Genomic DNA, 20,060 nt, shown 5'->3' on the forward strand with positions numbered 1-20,060 from the left:
ACCTAAAAACATCTGTGTTCATTCTAAATTCAACCTTCTTCTTACAATGACATTGCTTAACAGAGAGTGACCAACTTGTCAATGGGAATTTTTATCAAAAGACAGTGTCAAATTCTGACAAAAAGTTCTAAGACTATTTTTCTTTTACTTCTTGAATGTAAACACAAAACATTAAACAAATTGCCATTCCAGTACAGATTTATGAAAGTGACTTTCACACAGGGATAAAAGAATATTTTGTGATTTGAATTGAGCTAGCAGCTTGTCAGACTCTTATTTGGAAGTCTGCACCAGTTCCAGAGAATAATAGTTATGTTTTTAAAATTCTGGAAAAATATGTCTGCTGAATATCTAAAGGAAATGGTCAGTATTTTTTGTTTGTTTTAATCTCTGTTCAGCTCAGTGATATATGCATATATGGGAACATATTTTTCTCATATCTGAAATCTGGATACATTATTTCTTGAAAACATATTATTACCATCTTAATTTTTTTCCCATTGTATATTTCCTTTAATGGAGTCCCCATGTGGTCTGAATCAATCTACCATCCATTCTTGCTATCAAACATGGACAGAATAGAGGGCAGTTTCCTTTTAAAAGCACAGTGCCCTACCAGTGCCTTTAAAATCCATTAAAGACTATCTCACCAAGCCCACAAGAGCATTACAATAATTGCTTCTCTTACCTAGGTAAAAAAGGACTTATCTGTCAACCAAAGAAGTGCAAAAGCAATTAACACCTCAGTACTCCACTGGGAAATTGCCCACATTAAAGAAATAACAGGACTGCTTCATAGTTATCGTGATTAGCATTTCTAATATTTAGTGATTAGCATGACTGTAGAGTCCCTCAGTCATCCCCACGTGTCCTCCCCAGGCCAGCAGAGCCTGGGTAGGTGTGTGTATGACTCAGTGTATATTTGGGTTAATCTTGGGTTACATTTTTCAAAGACTTACTGCAGACCTTCCGCTAGAATATGCACTTACAAATTTAATGTGCCAGCCTGTATATGTCATTTCAAATCAATAACTTCTCGGGCATAAGATGACATCCCTGGGTTCTGTGCTGCTACCCATGGAACAGCCTTCTCAATCCTCTTCCAGGGCTGGGATGCTGTGTAGAAAGCTATATTTATTAGGCCTTATACGCACACAGTGGGGGCACATGAATGAGCTGGGGAGAGGATCAGATGGGTGTGAATGCTGCTTGACAGTAACAAAAGAAGTTCACCCCATCACCACTCATTTTCCAGGAGATGTTACATGGCCTTTTTGTGTGCATCGCAGACACACCAATCTGGTTAGGATGTTGAGAGATACAGAAACAATAAACAGAGTCTAGATCCCTTTCCTTAGGAGACAAGCCTGCACATCATGGCAGAGAGGAAAGTATCTGTGTTCCTCTCTACTCCAACCTTAAACTTGCCTGTTTTCTGAGTTGTCAGGATAGCTCAGCATCCTCAGATAAAATGACACAGATCGTTCTCATTCCCACTTTCACAGAGGTGAGGTCAGGTAAGAATAAAACAGTAGAGCGTATAAGAAAAGCAGAAGCAGTTTTGGAAAGATGTTGCAGGACCCTGAGGGAGGAAGACCAAAGATCTCAGATAATCTTAAGGGGCCTGATTCAAGCCCACCTTCACTTGGTTTTCTTTCGTATGTGTCTGTAGTCACCACTCAGATCCTTCTGAACAGCTTGCACACTCCCACGTGGGAAACTAATTCAATCATCCAGCGCCAATGAATAATAACCAAGTTACGAAGTTGTGAAGTACTTTATATGACTAACTTTGTAAGCTGGAGCAGACAAACTCTGCTGATCATCCATGGTCCCTAACTCCTTATGTCCAACTCCCTGGAGTTTTCCCTGGAGTTGTGGTTTAGATCTGAAATGCTTCCCATTGAGTCATATTTAGAACGCTCAGTTCTCAAGCTGTCGTGGTGTCTGAATGCTGGAAGCCTTTCGGAGGGTGGGGCTAGCTGGCAGAGGTAGATCTTTGGGAGTGAGCCTTTGAAGGCTTTATCCACCTGCTGGCTCTGGTCTGCTTTCTCTACCAGAATCAGTTCCTCTGCATGCTCCAGCCACCATGGACAGAGTCCCTCCTGCCCAGTGCCTTTCTGGGGCCTCACTAACATTAAAATCCCTCTAAAATCATGAGCTGATGATTAAGCTCTCCCTTAAGGTGTGCCTGGTAGGTGTTTTGGTTAACAGTGTTGCAAATCGAACTGACACACCCACTTTGCAGATATGGGTGTGATCCCTGACTTGTATCCATCCAATAGATTTGCAAAGTTTCCAAATGCATGTTATCACATTTATGTGATGTGCACGCAAGACAAGAGTCCTCAATCTTGCTGGCTATTTCCTTCCTTTGTGACCTGTGCAGAAGAAGACAGCAGTGGGAGGGCTGAAGGAAGCCTATGGAAGACAAGGAGCTGAAGTCCTGAACTGAAATCTGCCAACAGCCTGAGGGAACTTGGGAGTAGCTCTTTCCCCAGTCAAGCCTCCGATAACACACTTGCTTTGTAAGACCCTAGAGAGGGCAGATAAGCCATGTTCAAATATCCTAATGCATAAAAACTTTGAGATAATACATGTGTATGGTTTTAAGCAGCTAAATTTATGGTAATAACATTATGCAGCAATAGATAACTAATATAGATACTTCATGTGTATGAATTCATATAATCCTCGTTATGCTCTCATTTAACACAATGGGAAAACTGAAGCACAGAACTTAAGCAACTGGCTTATTTCCAGAGAGCAGTAGGTAGCAGGATTACTGGTACTGAAACAAGGCAGACTGCTCCTAACCAAAAGTGTATGGCTGTTAGTTGCTTCCAAATCTGATTTCCTATAACTTACCCCAACAGAGTGAGCCAAATATCCAATGAAAGTGCTAGTCATACAGACTGAATGAAGCAGTCTCTGGGTAACCTGACCAACTAGATAAGCACATGAAGTGCAGTGACAAGCAGCAAGTGTTGCCTCTCAGTAGTCTCTGACCAAACAGAACACATCTATGGGCTGCCCTTCGCCAGGGGAGTGACACTGGCTGCTCACTGCTAGCATGACAGACATTTCTGGTTGCAGCACAGATTCTACTTCTGTATGACATGAAATATTTGAAAACACTGATGATTTTTGGTTCAGATTTTCTAGTTTTCGCCGATGTCTTTCTCTAGTTTCCCCTCCGCAGGGCTGGGTCTGACGTGCCCTTTAGGATACTGTTCTGCCAGGCAGTGCCAATCCATTGGTATTACTTCTTGTTATAGCTGGCTTAAAAATGTGCCCTTTGTAAAGATCTCCATAATAACTTTAGACCACATGGAGTCCTGTGAGCTGAAGGTTTATGGCTCTGAGGCTTACTGACAGTGGCATCTAGAGCCTGCAAATCAGTGTTTATGGGTCAGAAGTGAGGATTTGGGGCAGGTTGCAGGCTTCTGTCTTTGGCACAGCAATGGTCACTGCCCCTAACATCTGTGTAGTGCTTATCAAATCTAAGTAGAGCTGCATATGTGAGTAATAATTAGGAAGACAATCTATTTCCACCAAGTTAGAGAATAAATCATTCAGGAGCCAGCACCTAGCTGAAAGATGAGAGGCTACGGTGACTGAAACTCAAACACCAACTTGGTAGCTTGCTGTATTTGGGTAACATACTTGAGCAACTGTGAGCCTTAATTCCTTCATCCACAAAACTGTGATAATTTATGAAAAATATGAGACTAAATTGTTGTTGGTATCTGAGCAATGTCTAGCAATTGTTAGGACTCTTCTTCATCTTCTAAAATCCAGTTGAATATTGCAGACATTGGACAGAAGCGAAGATGTGCTTGGCATCATAAGGAGTATTACTGCAGAAAGAAAGCACAGCCCTTAAGAGAATTCATGAGATCAAGATCTGCAAGGTTTAGCTGACAGCAAGTTCAACACGATCATTATTTCACTTACAAGTACAATCATTTAAAAAATATTTTATTTTTATTTTATGTGTATGAGTGTATTGCCTGCATGTAGGTAAGTGCACCCGTGTGGTGCAATGCCCACAAAAGGCAGACGAGGCCATCGGATCCCCTGGAACTGGATTTATGTATGGTTGTTAGCTGCCATGTGGGTGCTGGGATTCAAACCCTGGTCTTTTGCAAGAACAACCGGTGTTCTTAACCACTGAGCCATCTCTCCAGCCCCACAAGTACAGTCTTAATCTACGTCACCCAGATCGAGGAGGGTAATGACTTGCTAGTACCCTATTCTCCGAGGACAGTCAAGGGAAATATTCAGTTTGGTCTGCTGAATGCTAAAGAGCATTGGTAAACCGAGAAAGACTACTAGAGTGGGAAAAACTATGTCATGCATAGCAAGGCTGCAGCAGGGAATGTGTTTTACTTAGTTTAAAAGTAACAACTCGGGGGCTGGAGAGCTGGCTCAGCAGTTAAGAACACTGGTTGTTCTTGCAGAAGACCCGGGTTCGAATCCCAGCACCCACATGGCAGCTAACAACTGTCCATAACTCCAGTTCCAGGAGATCCGACAGCCTCTTCTTGTCCTCCGTGGGCATTGCATGACACGGGTGCACTTACCTATATGCAGGCAATGCACTCATACACATAAAATAAAAATAAAATATTTTAAAAAGTAGCAACTCAGGGCTAGAGAGATGGCTCAGGGGATAAGGGCACTGCCTGCCTTGTAGAGGACCCAGGTTCGGTTCCCAGCACCCATCCATAACTCTAGTTCCAGGGGATCTGAAGCTTCTTCTGACCCCCTGTGGGCACTGCACCACACGACTGCACTTACATACATGCAGGCAGTATATTCATACACATAAAATATAAAAATTTAAAAAATGTTAAAGCAACAACTCTAGGAAGAGATGGTATGTGCATCCAAGTATGTAAATATGCAGTTTGGATAAAGGTCAGAATAATTAGAGGAGCCAAAGGGTAAGGGCTCTTGGTGGGAAAATTCAGCCTACTGACATAAGGCATATCTAACAGGCAGAGATACAAAAAGTGGGGGCTACTTTATAATATAACAAGCTTCCTGTATTTAAAAATAATGAAGTCCGGGAGGCAGAGAAGGCAGGTCGTTGTGAGTTCAAGGCCAGCCTGGTCTACATAGTGAGTTCAGGTCAGCTGGGACTTCAGGGAGACCCTGTCTCAAAAAGACAAAAAAAAAAAAAAAAGAAGTCAGAGGAATTATATACAGGATTTCTAATATTAAATGCAGAACACAGAGGAAAGTGTGTGTGTGTGTGTGTGTGTGTGTGTGTGTGTGTGTGTCAGACTTAACATAAAATAGAAATAATAAATAAAATATTTTTTAAATTTATTTTGATTTTATGTGTATGAGTGTGTTGCCTGTGTATATGTAAGTACGCCCGTGTTGTGTAATGGCCATGGAGGATGGAAGAAGGCATCAGATCTGCACCTGGAGTTATAAAAGGTTGTTAGCCACCATGTGGGTGCTGGGAACTGAACCCAGGTCCTCTACAAGAGCAGCCAGTGCTCTTAACTGCTGAACCATCTCTCCAGCCCCAGGAAATTTTAATAAAAACATTTTCTTGAATTGAAAGTACTATAGCCTTGAATTAGAGAAGTAAAAACAATTATAGGACAACTCGAAACAGAATATAATAAACTGCCAAAAGCTCCAAAAGCCTGCAGAAACAGCCTGGGTGTTCGTAAAAAGAAATGATTGTGGCAAGGAGAAGTAATGGGAATAGGATCTGTAGGAATGACCCGGCACCGGCATTTGAAGGGTAATCCCACTTTGTCTTCCTCTGATGGGAAAACGCAGGGTTTCTAAGCAAAGAGTTACAAGTACTGCACTGTAGGGTTGTCTCTGACATAGCCCTATGTAACCACTGTTGCTGTCTTTGAAATGACACTTCCTCTTCCTCCTGGCAGACTTTAGCATCCCTTCCATCATACTCTGTGAAGAACTTCGACTTTCTCATATATCTTCTCAGCAAGAGTTCTGCTGCCTCTTGTCCTCTGCTCTGCCTTTCTTCCTGGGTACTCTGGCTGGGCCTCCTCTCGTTTCTTCAAAGACTTGGCTTTTGCTTTAATCCTTACTCCCTCCTGCAGCAACCTTTCCCACTGAATAGATAAGCTAAATCCCCACACAAGTTTGTTATCTCCTCGTGTGGTGATACACACACACACACACACACACACACGCACGCACACACACACACACACAACACACACACACACACACACACACACACACACACACACACACATTGATATTTAACCCAAGATTTTTTCACCCTCCGTAGTGGCTTGGCTCTTAACTGGGAGTCCAGGGGACCACACGTCCCTGAACCTCTCTACCTACCTCACTGCCTCTTTTGTTACCTGTTTTCCGCTGAACTGTCTGTTATTGTTGACCTCGTAGGTTTGCTGTGCCTCATGCTCAGACTCCCCCCCAACTCCAATCCCAACTCAGTCTGCCTGCATTACCTAGATACTTTCAACCCCTCCCAAGGGCACAATGGCTGCCTCCGTAGTGATAGCTCTAGAATGTGCATCGCTAACCCAGTTCTCCTCTAAGCTGCCATGCTCGTCTTCCATTCATCCGCTGCATCTCGTGAGGCTCTCTGCCTCTGTGAGATGGCAGCAGTACTGGGAGAGTAAGAGCAAAGACTGCAGTCACCCCAGAGTTTGCCTTTCTCTGGTCTTCCCACCCCTCATTTGCCAGTAGTCCTCTGCTTTATTAGTTGAACATTTTTCACTTCTGCCATTTCCTCCTCCATCTCCATTTTTAGTCCTTCCACTTTAAGAAGTTGACCATCTTTTATTATTTCCATCTCCACTGGTCTAGGCTGTCATTGTTTCATGCCTGAGATACTGAAACGGCCTTTGAATGGTCTTCCTGCTTCCACTCCTGTCTTCTTACAGTGTGTTTCCCATGAAGCACCTAGACAGATTAAAATTAAAGCACTTCATCAACATTTAAGGGCTCAAGGCCCGCAGCAGCTTCCTGTCCCATTCAGAATCACACCCAAGGCCTTACCATGGCCTGTGAACCCTACAAGACCTGTGGTGTGTTTGTCCAATCTCATCTCTTCCCACGCTCAGCTTTGCTTCTTTCTGCTCTGGCAACTGTGGGTGGATGTCTTTGCATTTCTGAAGCAAACCGAGCTGACCTCAGGGCCTTTGTACTTGCTGTTTCTTTCACTCAGTGTTCTCTCCCCCAGATCATTAGGTGAGTCACACCTCATTTCAGGCTGACTGAATGTTACTGCCTTTTAGGGGCCATCCTTACATTTCCTTTTGAACCCCTGTCTTTCTTCCCCCACTGCTCTCCACTCCTATTTTACTCCTCTTTATTGTGCTTAGCATAGCCTGACCTGTTAGACATATCTGCTGTGTATCTGTATCTATCTTTTCCAGTGGTCAACTATCAGAGCACAGACATGTATAGCCCTGTTTCACACCTATGTTCACAGCATGGAACAGTGCCAGCAACATACAAGGCTCTGGGTAAGTTACACGTTGAATGAATGTCTGAGGATCACTCAGAATGGAAACTGAGAGAAGATGAGTTTAGTGTCTATGGATTTATGGAGCAAGTAAAGGATCAGCTGGAGAAAAGAGCACTGGGGAAGGATGTGGATTCAACATGTAGTGGCCGACATTTCATGAAGACAGGGGGAATGTACCAGGGGCAGTCAAATTCCCAAAGAGAATGAAGAGATGGGTCAAGTGCTGTAAGATTTCAGGAGGTTTCAAATATATATTTAAATTATATATAATATATATCACTGACTGAACTCAGATTTGACTCACTGACTTTGAGGATGGAAATACACGTGAACTGATTCTGGACATCTTCTGACAAGGCTAATTGCTCTTCCACAGAACATAGTGACTTATTTCATTAATTTAGTGTAATCTTCAGGCTTTGTATACTGTATAGTTCTTAAAAAGAAATTAAACGTATATAGTTATAGTATTGCTAGTTTAAGAAGTATTTGAAAGTCTATGTGGAAATCATAATTATTTTCCTTGAACTGGAAGCTCTGAAAATCATAAACGTATAGATTAAATTATGGAATAGCCTAAAATTCTGCATTTGCCTTTCAGTTCTTCCAACCTCTCGGTTACTCAGAGAAATTACCATGTGACCCTCAGGAGCCCAAGCCATTACACATTAGCCTATTTACAATCATGGACACCAGCCACTGAGGACTAAGATGGGTGTGTGGGCCTGGACAGAGAGAGAACAAAGCTTCATACTGTTTGGATGCTTTTAGTAAGAGGTTCAGTTAGCCTCTAGAAGTGAAAGTCTTAACATCTATCAGTAAGGATTCTCTCTAGCACCTTCTTCAGTTCTTCTTTAGGACTCTGGTCAAAGCTCATATTTTATCTAGAGTTTACCCCAACCCCCTACTTTCTAGCCTTGTGACCTTGGACAAGTGACTTGAGCTCTCAGAATGTCATTTTGCTCATCTGTATACCAGGGACTAATACTTACTTCCTGAGATGTTGCATGAAACAAAATGAAATGAGATGCCAAAGCTTCATTCAACATCTGAATACGGCTGTGAGTGTCAACTTCTATAATTACCCATAGCGCCCCTCTGCCTATCTTCTGTCTCTGGATCAGGTTAGTCTTGTTATTCCATGTGCTCTGGGTTCATATTGGTCACTGCTTCCTTCCTTCTTCAGTGTTCCTTTTGATCTTTAAACAGAAACTCCACAGGCACTCCATGTCCACTTAAATGACCTTTCCCACACTGTCAATCAACAGCTACTTACTTAGGTACCAATAAAGTGCAGAGTATTAGGATTCTCAAAGTCATTCCTCAGAAAAGTCTCATTCTAAGCCAGTGGCCCCCAAAGTATGTGGTATATAAACATTGGTAGATGTCAGGTGCTTTGAGGAGACACATAAACTTTGCTTTAGATTTCTTTGCCTTTTAATTTTTAGATATTAAAATTTAAGAGAAAACTAAGAAAAAAATCAGTTCAAATTTACTTCTGAATCACAGTAATTATAATAAAAGTAGAACATAAATGTCTAACAAAATTACAAACCTCACATGTGAGCCACTGAATTTGAAGAAGCTGTTCTGTCACTTAAGGCTGATGGATAAGTGAGGACTATTCATGGGCCTCGGAGCTCAAGCCCATAGTAAACTAATATACTACTTCACATTCAAATCCACAGGCTGCTCAAGAAATACAACTTTCACCCTGCCTTTCTTTCTAACGTCATTTAATTTTAAAGCCCTGAATTGAAGGTCCCTCTAATCTAGAGAAGAGGAAAATCAATTTCCCTTTGTTGCAAAAGCTATGGAGGGTAAAGACTTCCCTGCAGCTCTTACACACGTGTCCTTGCTCTTTCTTGAACACTGGTTTCTAGATACCGGAGGCTGTTAGCTGTCTTCAGAGCCATTCCTTCTGACAACTGTGCCCACCTAGAGCATGGCATTGCCCATGTGCCACTGCTCCTGTAACATGGGGGTTTGGGAAGCATCAAGGCAAAATATAAAGCCATTACAAATAATTTCCTCCTAAACTGCACGTGGGGAGATTTTTCACAAATCACTTGCTGCATGTGTACCACTTTATTGTATTTCAGTCATGTTTACAAAGGCACCAGAGAAGTTCAAACACAACAGACTGACATTTCTGAATTGCTAATGAAAGTTCCAGCACTGAACATGCAAATCAAGCTGCTTGTTTCACTCAGTGCTGTTTGAGAACTCAGTCTGAACCCGAGTCACACAGCAAACTGGATCAGCTCTCTGTGGGAATCGCTAATGTGTACCTGCCATAATAACTGATTCTACTTTGCATAGCTCTATTTATAACTCTATTTATAATTCTTTTGCACGTTTTAGCCCTTTTCTATAGCATAGCAATCAGATGAATCACTCTCATCTTGTCAATTTTATTGTTAAACAGGATTAAACTTTTCTTCAGGCATAGGAGGGCTGCACAGTCATATTCTGTCCAACAGAAATAAATGAGTCAGGGGAGAGATTTCTGGCCTTTAAAAGTCTTTGGCTTCTAAGTGATCTATATTTCACTCATTAGTTCTGGGCAGTGTAGCTTCCTTAGAAATGTCATATCTGGTACAGAACCCAAGGATTCAGAAAGTGACTGTTCAACATCTGCAGCAGAACACAAGGAGTCACAAAGTGACTGTTGCACCTTTTAGTAGGAGGTATGTTGGTCATAAGGACTCAGACTCTGCAAAGAGATTTCTGCCTCATGTTCTCCCTCGGTCATTCTGTAAGCACTGACTGAAGACCTACCATTTGTTAAGCACTGTTCTGTGCATTAGATATGCCCAGCAAAACATGTATCATACCAGTCTTCACATCGCTTACATTTTAGCCAGGGACTGAGGAAAAAAATTGATAATACATTTTTCAATTAATTTTAGACAACAATAAATACTATGGGGAAAAAAACAAATGAGAGTTGGGAAGGGCAGAATAGAAGACATCATCTTTGCAGTGCTGCCAACAGTTTTGACTGTCATCTTAGAAACTTATCTCACAAGAATTGAGAATTTTCTCAACACCTTATAAGCAGAACATTTAAAAACATCATTATTGGGGCCAGAGAAGTGTCTCAGCTCTTAAAGAGCACTGGCTGCTCTTGCAGAGGATCCAGGTTCACTTCCCAGCACCCACATGGCAGTTAACAACCATCTGTAACTCTAGTTCCAGGGGATCTCACGTCCTCTTCTGACCTCTGCAGGCACTGCATGACACGGGTGCACTTATATACACGTAGGTATATTCATATGTATAGTCATACACATAAAATAAAAAAAATAAAATATTTTAAAAACCATTGTTTGGGGCTTTCTGAATGCTGACAGGGAGGTGCTTTGGGTCTGACCATTTGCCACACTGACATGCTCATGAGAATGCTGGGAGGCCTGTGAAGCAAAGGTGTTTGCACACTACTATCTCCTGATAGGCTGTGTCCTCACTCACTGCACAGCCTGGCTCAGTGACTCTGGGCAGCATCTGCAGCATCAGTCTTTGCATGGCGTTCCACACATCGAGGATTCAGCTGGCTTTCACCTCCATCTGGTGAGACTGGTTCACTGACAGAACTAAAGAGACGAAATAGAACCAGGCTCCAAAATCTGAGCAAATGCCCTTAACATACTGAACAGTGGTATAGCTATAAAATCCTAGTGTCAAAGTCACACTGGGTATCTGCTGTAATAATGAAAATATAGATCAATGAGGCATCAAATTGTGTATACAATGACAGGAAATGTTGAATAGAGATGGTAGGACCTTCAAAATCAAAATTGTCCTATCTCCTTAATTCAAGGTGCAGTTCTCTGTGATGTCAAGGCATGCATTTCTTTCTAGACCTGGAACTTTCTGAAAGACGCTGATCCTTCTTGGATGTATTCTAACAGCTCAGATGGATATATCTCCAGCTATTGGGCATTTCAGACTCAGCTCCATATTTTCATGTCTTGTCCAAACATCCAAATGGGAAATACTAAAACTCACAAATTTACAATCAGATTGATAAAAGTCTTTTCTAATACTACAAAAAATCCCACAGTTTTTTTTGGGGGGGAGGGGGCTAATTATACATATACATTTGAGATAATTTTCCAGAGTGCACAAGAGATTCCGGTAAGACAATAGAGATGATTACTTCATAGCTTAATATATTTGTCAGTAGTCCAAGATTCTCTGTCAAGAGCAATCTGAACAAAGACATTCTATGTAGAAAGAGGAGATGAGCCAAATAAATAACAAACTAATTTTAGGATTTGGGGTCTAATGTAGGATCCTGTGTTTTCCCTTTACACACACTAGACAGGCATGATTAAAAGCCTCATATTTACATAAGCAAAAACACAAATTATTTCAAAATCTGTCAAACCTAAAGTATGGACAGATTTCCACTAACAATTTGGACAAATCAGTCACATTCTAGTTAGTTCATTAGTGATCTAATCAAGGAGTATCAGATCAAAAGACTTTTTCTTGTTTGTTTTTAGACAGGGTCTTTCTCTAGCCCCAGCTGGGCCTGACACTTGCTATAGAGATCGGGCTGGCCTCAGTCTCACAGAGATCCACCTCCCCTGCCTCTTGAGTACTGGGATAAAAGGCACGTGCCACCATACCCAGCTCGAAAGACCTTTTTAAAAAAGCTAGATACATGTTAGATCTCTTAGCTCAGAATATTTTTGAAAAAATGTGCAGAAATAGAAAAAGTCACATCCTTAATGTTTTTAAATATAAGGTTGTCCTTAAATTTAACTTTCAATGTCACAGGCCAACCATATCCTCTTTTACTAACATTATTGAACATTTTACAACCATGTTGGAGCTGGAGAGATACTCAGGAACACCAGCTACTCTTGTAGAGGACCTGTGTTTGGTTCCCAACACCCACGTGGCAGCTAACAACTGCCCTAAGTCCAGTTCCAGGGGATCTGATGCCCTCTTCTGACCTTTTTGGGCATTGCACAACATGGATGCATACACAACACAGGTAACAATACACTTATACACATGAAAATAATAAATAAATGAATAAAACATAAAAAATTTTTACAACAGTTTATGAAAGTCTGAAAACCCTTTTTGTTTTTATAGATTACGTCATAATAGACACAATTAAAATAGTAAGTTCCCAAATAGTATTAATGATGCATTTTCTTTTCTCCATAGCAAGTACATTTTGCTCCTAAGAGATTTTTTTTAACACATAAGGGAAGTGAAAAGGAGGGAGATGAAAGGACTTAATGAAGGATACATATTTGACTTGTGATTATAAAATAATTGCTATATCAATTTTGAGCTTATATGGAGATACTGGGTTTTGAAATGAATAAAAAGCAAATTATATTTATGTTAGTATTCAAGGTTACCTCTTTGGTACAGAACTAAAAGTTACTATTATGCCATGAAAATAGTGAAGCTTATGTTAAGGAATCTCATATGTGTACTAGATATATATTTGTAGAATAACTTTCAAAGTACAGCTTAAATTCCCCAAAAGACTTTCACAAACAAGCTCAAGATGCCTTTTCCTGCCTCATTCTCTTCCTCTACTACATCCTAACCCCATCCATCAAAGGAAGGGCCAATAAGAATAGTCAAGTTCGGGGCTGGAGATGGCTCAGTGGTTAAGAACATTGATTGTTCTTGCAGAAGACCCAGGTTCGAATCCTAGCACTCACCTGGCAGCTAACAACTATCCATAACTCCAGTTCCAGGGGATCCAACAGCCTCTTCTGTCCTCCATGGGCATTATATGACATGGGTGCACTTACCTACATGCAGGCAATACACTCATACACATAAAAAATAATAAAATATTTTTTAAAAAAGAATAGTCAAGTTCAATCACCATCATTGGATTTCTGGGTGAAAAGTTTTTTTGGGGGAGGTGGACGTTTCGGCTGCCTTATGTTGGATTATTCCTCAGGAGCTGTGGATGAGCCAAGATGGTCTTTTCACTGGTGCACTGTTCTCCATGTGCACCTTTCTTTGCTCTGGGAGGTGGAGAGGCAACACTGCCTTAAGAAAAGTAGGATTGGGATGTGAGCATAGGAGAAAGAGAGAAAGGCTGAAGACTTGAATCTGGTTTAGTCCACAGACCACTTTAGGATCTATCAACCAAAGCTCCAGCAAATAATAATGTATATGTATTTACCTGGACTTTTCCTCTGTGCATTTCTCAATGTCAGGGACTTTGTAAGAGCAAAGATAAACATGGTAAGAAAATCAGCAAGATTTCTGGGTGCTGGGTTATGTCTGTCTTTGACTTCTTGGCTAAGATTTTGAGGCTATGCCTTTCTTTTTGCTGGAACAAAGGTTTACAGGTACTTTAAACTGAGAGAGCAAAGTAAGGATCAGAATTCCAAAAGTGTAGTCAGTCAGAGGGCAATTTGAAAGCAGCTTGTTCATTTTCTCCTTAGGATAATAGCAAGGAATGATCAATTATTAACTTAAGATTCTTAGTCCTCTGGCCACTGTATCTTCTTTCAAGATCTTGTACTGTTTAAAAAACTTGAGACAATTTTGACACACCTGATCCCTCTGACCCCTACTATATGAGAGATGAGCATAAAGAAGTTTCTTTATCGTCAAGGCCCATGAAATTACCCATGAAGCCTATAAAGTTCATAATTCTGGTGATCTTTAAATCGCACATAAGGAAGACCAAAAATTCTGTAATGAAGACGCACTTGTGTGTTATGAAATAAAGCTAACGGTGAACTGATTTGTTAACAATTGACATGAAAAAAAATGACTTAATGGTCTTAAGACAAAGTATGCCCTTCAAATGTTCTAAAATTTAGCATGTAACATTATAAAATCCTTGAAAGGAAATCACTGATAACAGCCTGTGGCTTTTTGTCACTGTGAGCAAACACCTGAGATAACATTAAAGGGCAGAGACTTTTCTGACTCACAGCTTCAGATGTCTCAGTCTAGTCAGTTGGTTCCATTGGTTTCAAGCCCAGGGCAAGAAATCCAGGCACAGTGTCAGGTATCACAGGTTCTTGCCGTATATGGAACTAAAACATCCTTCTCCAGTGAGCAAGGACAGTGGGAAGTCTCTTGTTTCTAGCAGAGGAATGCCTAGCACCAGTCAAGATACAGACCCCCCCAAAAGGGCTATACGGAACTGACATTATTGACCTTCAAACACTGACTACTTCCTTAAGGCCAACAAGAAGGAAGCTGAGCGTGTAGTTCAGAGTTGACTACAATACATCTCCTAAATGTGACCAGCACAAAGAATGATGCTTCACAGAATGAAATAGAAGAAACCTCAGCACCAGGTGATGCCAGCTAATTATGGAATTCAAAGTACTTCAGAATCTTCAAAGTACCAAAATAAGGAGGTATAACATCTTCATGTCTCTTTATAAGCTGTGCACTTTCCTAATAACTCTAAAACTTCAGAAAGGACCAAAAAAATCACAGGTAATACTTATAAAGGTAAATAAGAATCATGAACAAAGTTTCCCATAAACTGAACTTACCTTGTTCTTTATTGAAATGGAATATTCTCCCTTTCACCAACAGATTGATCAGTCTATGCAGTTTAATGTAGGAAATAGTGCTTTGTTTGTCCCTAATTGCCTAGTATATTTTGGTTTAAAATCCAATGGCTGAGGTGTAGCTGTCTGTGCTCAATTTTAAATCTGAAATATATAAACAATTTTTATCTTTAAAACGTATTGTCTTTCTGCACAGCCCTGAAGTACAAGTGGTTTCATAAGGGTTTCCCAATTACTGAGATAATATTTTGCATTTCCTTTACTCTTAAATGTGAGAGCACACGTGCTTTTATCTCATTCTCAAAACCAAAGCTTCAAAATACCGGTTTTGAGATAGACACATTTTAGATATTTTTCAAAATGTTTTGCGTGAAAAACGTCATTCATTGTAGCACAAGAATCTAAATCACATCTTCCTAAGGAAACAAAGTTCCAGAAGTTTACAGGATTTGTCCAATGGATGTAAATCTAGTTTTAAAGGGATGAGAAGAAAGGAGTAGACTGTTATTCCACACAGATCCACATGCAGTTCTGAACCCCTTGGTTCTGTCAGGGATCTCAGCAAAGAAATGGATGCTGCCGTGAAAGTCATCCTGCTGAAAACAGAGGTGAGCGCAAGTAAAGGAGTGAGAGCAGACACCGGTTCGAGGCGTTTTACCAAGGATTGTGCTATGACAGATCGCAAGATGAATTCTTATAGTTGGCAAGTTTTTCTGGCCTTGTTTCTGATTACTGCTTGAACAAAGTCATGTAGAATGTAGTCCATGCTTCTATGAAACAACATGGTGTTGGGTACCAGGTTGGGATTATTTAGGGTCACCAAATAACAGGATTCAAAAATAAGTAAAACAGCTGAAAAAATCCAACAGTCTGGTCTAACCTGGGATGCTCTGTCTCCTCACAGCCAATGCTCCATCAGGCGACTTTGTCTGGCTGGCGGATTTAGTGTAGGGACTCTCATCTGCAAAGGGACAATGAAGGGATTGGTTAATTTCCATCCAGTTTCTAGCGCAGTGGAGATCTTTAATGGACTGCAATCCTTCTTCCAGAAAGAGGTGATAAGGGACAGGAGAAAGAGTTGGTGACCAGTCCTAAACTTGGGTGAGGTATGGAATGAGTCTGGAAATGTTCTGAACATGTTTCTTCCCAATAAAAGAGGGACAAAGTTCTCCTAGACCTCTCAGAATAAATAAGGATCAAAAGCTAGAATGCACATGAGGATCTTATGAAATGGTTAAGAAGCATGCTGTGTGGCAGAGCAATCATTCGCCCGTCATCTACATTCACCAAGAAGTATCAGTGAGTGTGTGTAATGGAAAGGGCAAAGAAGGAACAAAATGGCTCAGTGGGCACTAAGAATAATCAGGCAGAAGAGCAAAGGAAAGGAGATATAGTGTTTCAGCTAAGCAGATGACAGTATTAGTACTGCAGAGAATAAAGACAAACAGAGTTAGTAGGTCCCTCTTGGGAATGTGAACTGGCATCGAGAGTAAAGCAGAGGGTTAACGTCATTCAGAGGTAAGAAAGGTTAAGAAAAGGTAAGAGGTTAAGGAAAGGGAAAGAAGACACGTACTGCAACAAGCTGATTAGTTTTGCTTTAGAATGAGAAGAAAATAACTTGCACAATAATAAAGAGAGCAACTGAAAGACAGAAGGTCCAAAGCTTTGTGTATTTGTGAGAGTTGGAGAAGAGGCTGAATGGCTAAAACACTAGGGGTCAAGAGCATAGAGGAAAGGGGACCATCAGATTTTATAAATAAGCGGTTTTTAAGGATTTCATCTGCGTGAAATACAGAAATAGTGATGGGGGAGGCACGCATTAGGGTTAGGATAGGAAGGAGCATTTCTTCCTTGTTTGGATGGAGGCATCTGTAGAAACAGTAAAGGAGATGCAGAGGCAACAACATTAAGGGTTTCAAGAACAGGATTTATATGGCTTGAAGAAAAAGAATGAAAAATAATTGCCTAGTGTACTCAGTCAAGCTATGTGACACAAGGACACATTTTCCCACACGGGAACATGTTTGTTATGGTTGTCATTGTTTTCATAGGAAATCATTAAAGGATTAAAAAGAATCACATTGCACATTAAACAAGCTATTAAATATAACAAGTCCTTAATTCAGCAACAAGGCTTTAACATTTGAGGACTGGGAACATTAGTTCTCCCAACTAAGTGGTGTGTGTTTCAAAAGCGAGGAACCTGTTTCCTCTCTAGGATGTGCTTCTCCTGGAAACGATTCATGATTTCTTCAGAAAATGAACAAGGTCTTTATAAGCAGTGACAAAGGAAAGATTAACACTGTTGTAAACAGAAATTAACTTTAAAATGGCAGTCACGCCACTTCATGTTTAGATGCTATTTATCACACAATTTTTTATATTCTTCCAATCATAAAGAAAGCTAGCGGCTTTCAGGTACTAAAGCAATCAACATCATCATTGCTACTTTTGAAGCAGTATCTTAGGTCTTTGACTCTTCCTGTTGTGAACATAATGTTGAGTATAATTAAAAATCACAGAACAACTCTGAGCATTTTATTGCAAAAGTGTCCACTTGCATACTGAGCATGGTGGCGCACACCTTTAACCCCAGCACTCAGGAGGCAGAGGCAAGCAGATCTTTTTGAGTTCGAGGACAGCCTGGTCTATATAGAAAGTTACAGGTCAGCCTGGGATACATAGTGAGACCCTGTCTGAAAAAACAAAATGAAATAAAAGTGTCCACATGCCCTATACCCACCTCAAGAGCTGGGTGATTTCACAATGTGAGTTAAGCCACAAGGTGATGCACTTCCCTGTTAAAACAGACTGCTTCAGTTGAAAGTCTGAGATTGTTCACATGATTGATTAAAAAATATAGTTCCTTTTATTGTCTGCAACTTGGCCACTGTTGAATTATGATGAAAGAGCAGTGAGTCAAGGGATAACCTCATAACATCGAGGTTCAAGAGTGGCAGTGCAGGAACTTCAGTCTTTCCTCAGTTTTCAATTTGTCAGTCTTACACAGAATTACGGCCCTGGGTTGGGTCATCTTAAAGGCAACCCAGATTTGCCCAGGGAACTCCCAGGTTATCCGCTTTTCATGATCCGTTTTAAAAGAAATTTACCCAGTTTGCATTATAGAAGGTAGTCAACCCTAGTAAATTGTTTTTCTCATTTATATTTGAAAGTAATTTCCTTGATTTAGGGCTGAGATCCTCTGGTTATACACATCCCTAAAAGGTTCGAACTGAATTATAGATGGCCACCTGGCCAGCATCTACAAGACCATTCCCTCACATCTAGCACTGAGCTGAGATGATTATCCAAAAGACAAAAGCTTTTTTGGTCAAAGTATCATATCAGAAAAAAGCTCAATACTGTCTAAGAATGGCTCACTGAAGTCCATCAGGGTGAAAGCTGTAATTCCTGGCAGAAGTGAGACAGAAGCCAGGCAATACTTGGCATGAGCCCTAAAGACAGTAGAGCAAGAGAGAAGCTTGGTACAACTTGACTTAGTTATTAAGAAACTGCCTGAGACTGCCTCATCACTTTGCATGCACACGAGGTATCATGGGCGTTTAGCTATTCATTACAGAATGGACTTCACCTCTTCTGAGGTGATTTAGTAAAACTCAGCTCTTAATTTAAACTTTGTGTAAAATAGTAAGGGAGAAAAAGCACTGAACACTAAGTAGCCAATGATCTATCCTAGGGTACTAAAGCACAAGAAAATCAGAGTATATCTTTAAAATTATTTTAATCTATGAGCACAAAAATAAGTCATTAGGAGTTAGGTTAATTCTATAACTATTTAGTAGAAAACTAGTATTAGGTTTTCCCCTATGCCTTGTGACCTGTCTAGCCTCAGGTTCCTAGGCCTGATAACAGTGTCAGGTATGTGCTCCATCTTATGAAATGAACCTCAAATACAATTAGAAAGTGGTTGGTTACTCCCATAATAGTCATGCTGCTATTGCACTGGTGGCTATAGTTTGCCAGGTCAGTTGTAGTTCACAGGATTCACAGGTGGGTAAGGTTGATGATTAATTTTCTCTTCAGGTATCATATATAGCATGTTCCAGCACTATGCACACTAGCCAGTAGAGATGAAGCTCTGAAGTCAGCACCAGCTTGATTTCTCTTTTTTCTACAGCTCATGTATGTAGTGTCTTCAAGGATAGGGACTACAAACAGAGTATTAAACTGCCTCCTAATGACTTATTGTTATACTCATAGGTTAGTACATCTTACAACTCTCACCAAAGGAGCTTCCTTACACAGCAGATGGTGATTAACATAGAAACCCACAATTGGCCAATGTGCATAGAATAAGAGATTTGCAGAGTGCTTATCCCTGAATAGAACACCTATATCAAACTTTTGCCTTCCAAGGCTCAGGATTCATTTCAGAAGCGGGGACAAGAAGACTATAAGAGCCAGAGATGGTGGATGATGACAAGGAAATAGAGTTTTCCAGGCAGCTGGTCAGTTACTAATATGAACTGCAATGGTGACAGCATGCACAAATCCCATGCAAACTCAAATCAGACAAAATCCCAGCCCAGACATGGAGAAGTAGGTAAGAAACCCCAATTCTATCTGAGGAACTCTAATAAGCAACTGATGGTTGCTGGGAGGGAAAGAGTCAGTCTCTTTCAAGGATATGGCTCTTGATATGTTATGCAGGCTCCAGTGGATGGACCCACACTGAAGGACATTTGGGGACACAAATTAGACTCTATAGGCCATATTTTATATATATATATATATATAATAGAATGCATTAAATTGGGCGAGGGGCGGTAAGGAGAGGTGTGGATATGGGAGGAATTTAAAAACTGTCAAAATATAATGTATAAAAAAATCATAAAAATTCAATAAAACGTTAAAAATATATTTATTTTAAATTACGTGTATGTGTGTGTCTGTGTGTAAGTATGTGTATGTGAGTGCAGGGGCCTGCAAAGGCCAGAAAGGAGTTTCTGATCCCTAGAGCTCGAGTTACAGATGGTTGTAAGTCACATGACAGGGGTGCTGGGAACCAA

The 20,060-nt window shown here is 40.6% G+C and overlaps 1 protein-coding gene across 1 annotated transcript in view; it reads right to left on the minus strand.

Annotated features, from left to right (window-relative positions):
• The window catches only part of Grip1 (glutamate receptor interacting protein 1), a gene marked incomplete at its 3' end in the record, with an annotated part of 149,139 nt that overhangs the window by 40,407 nt on the left and 88,672 nt on the right, over positions 1-20,060 (minus strand). The window contains 1 exon segment of the mRNA XM_017801623.2: positions 15,911-15,991. Within this exon segment, the coding sequence (XP_017657112.1) occupies positions 15,911-15,991 (81 nt within the window).

The sequence above is a fragment of the Nannospalax galili genome, unplaced genomic scaffold, assembly GCF_000622305.1.
Source record: "Nannospalax galili isolate Female #2095 unplaced genomic scaffold, S.galili_v1.0 scaffold463, whole genome shotgun sequence".
NCBI lineage: Eukaryota > Metazoa > Chordata > Mammalia > Rodentia > Spalacidae > Nannospalax > Nannospalax galili.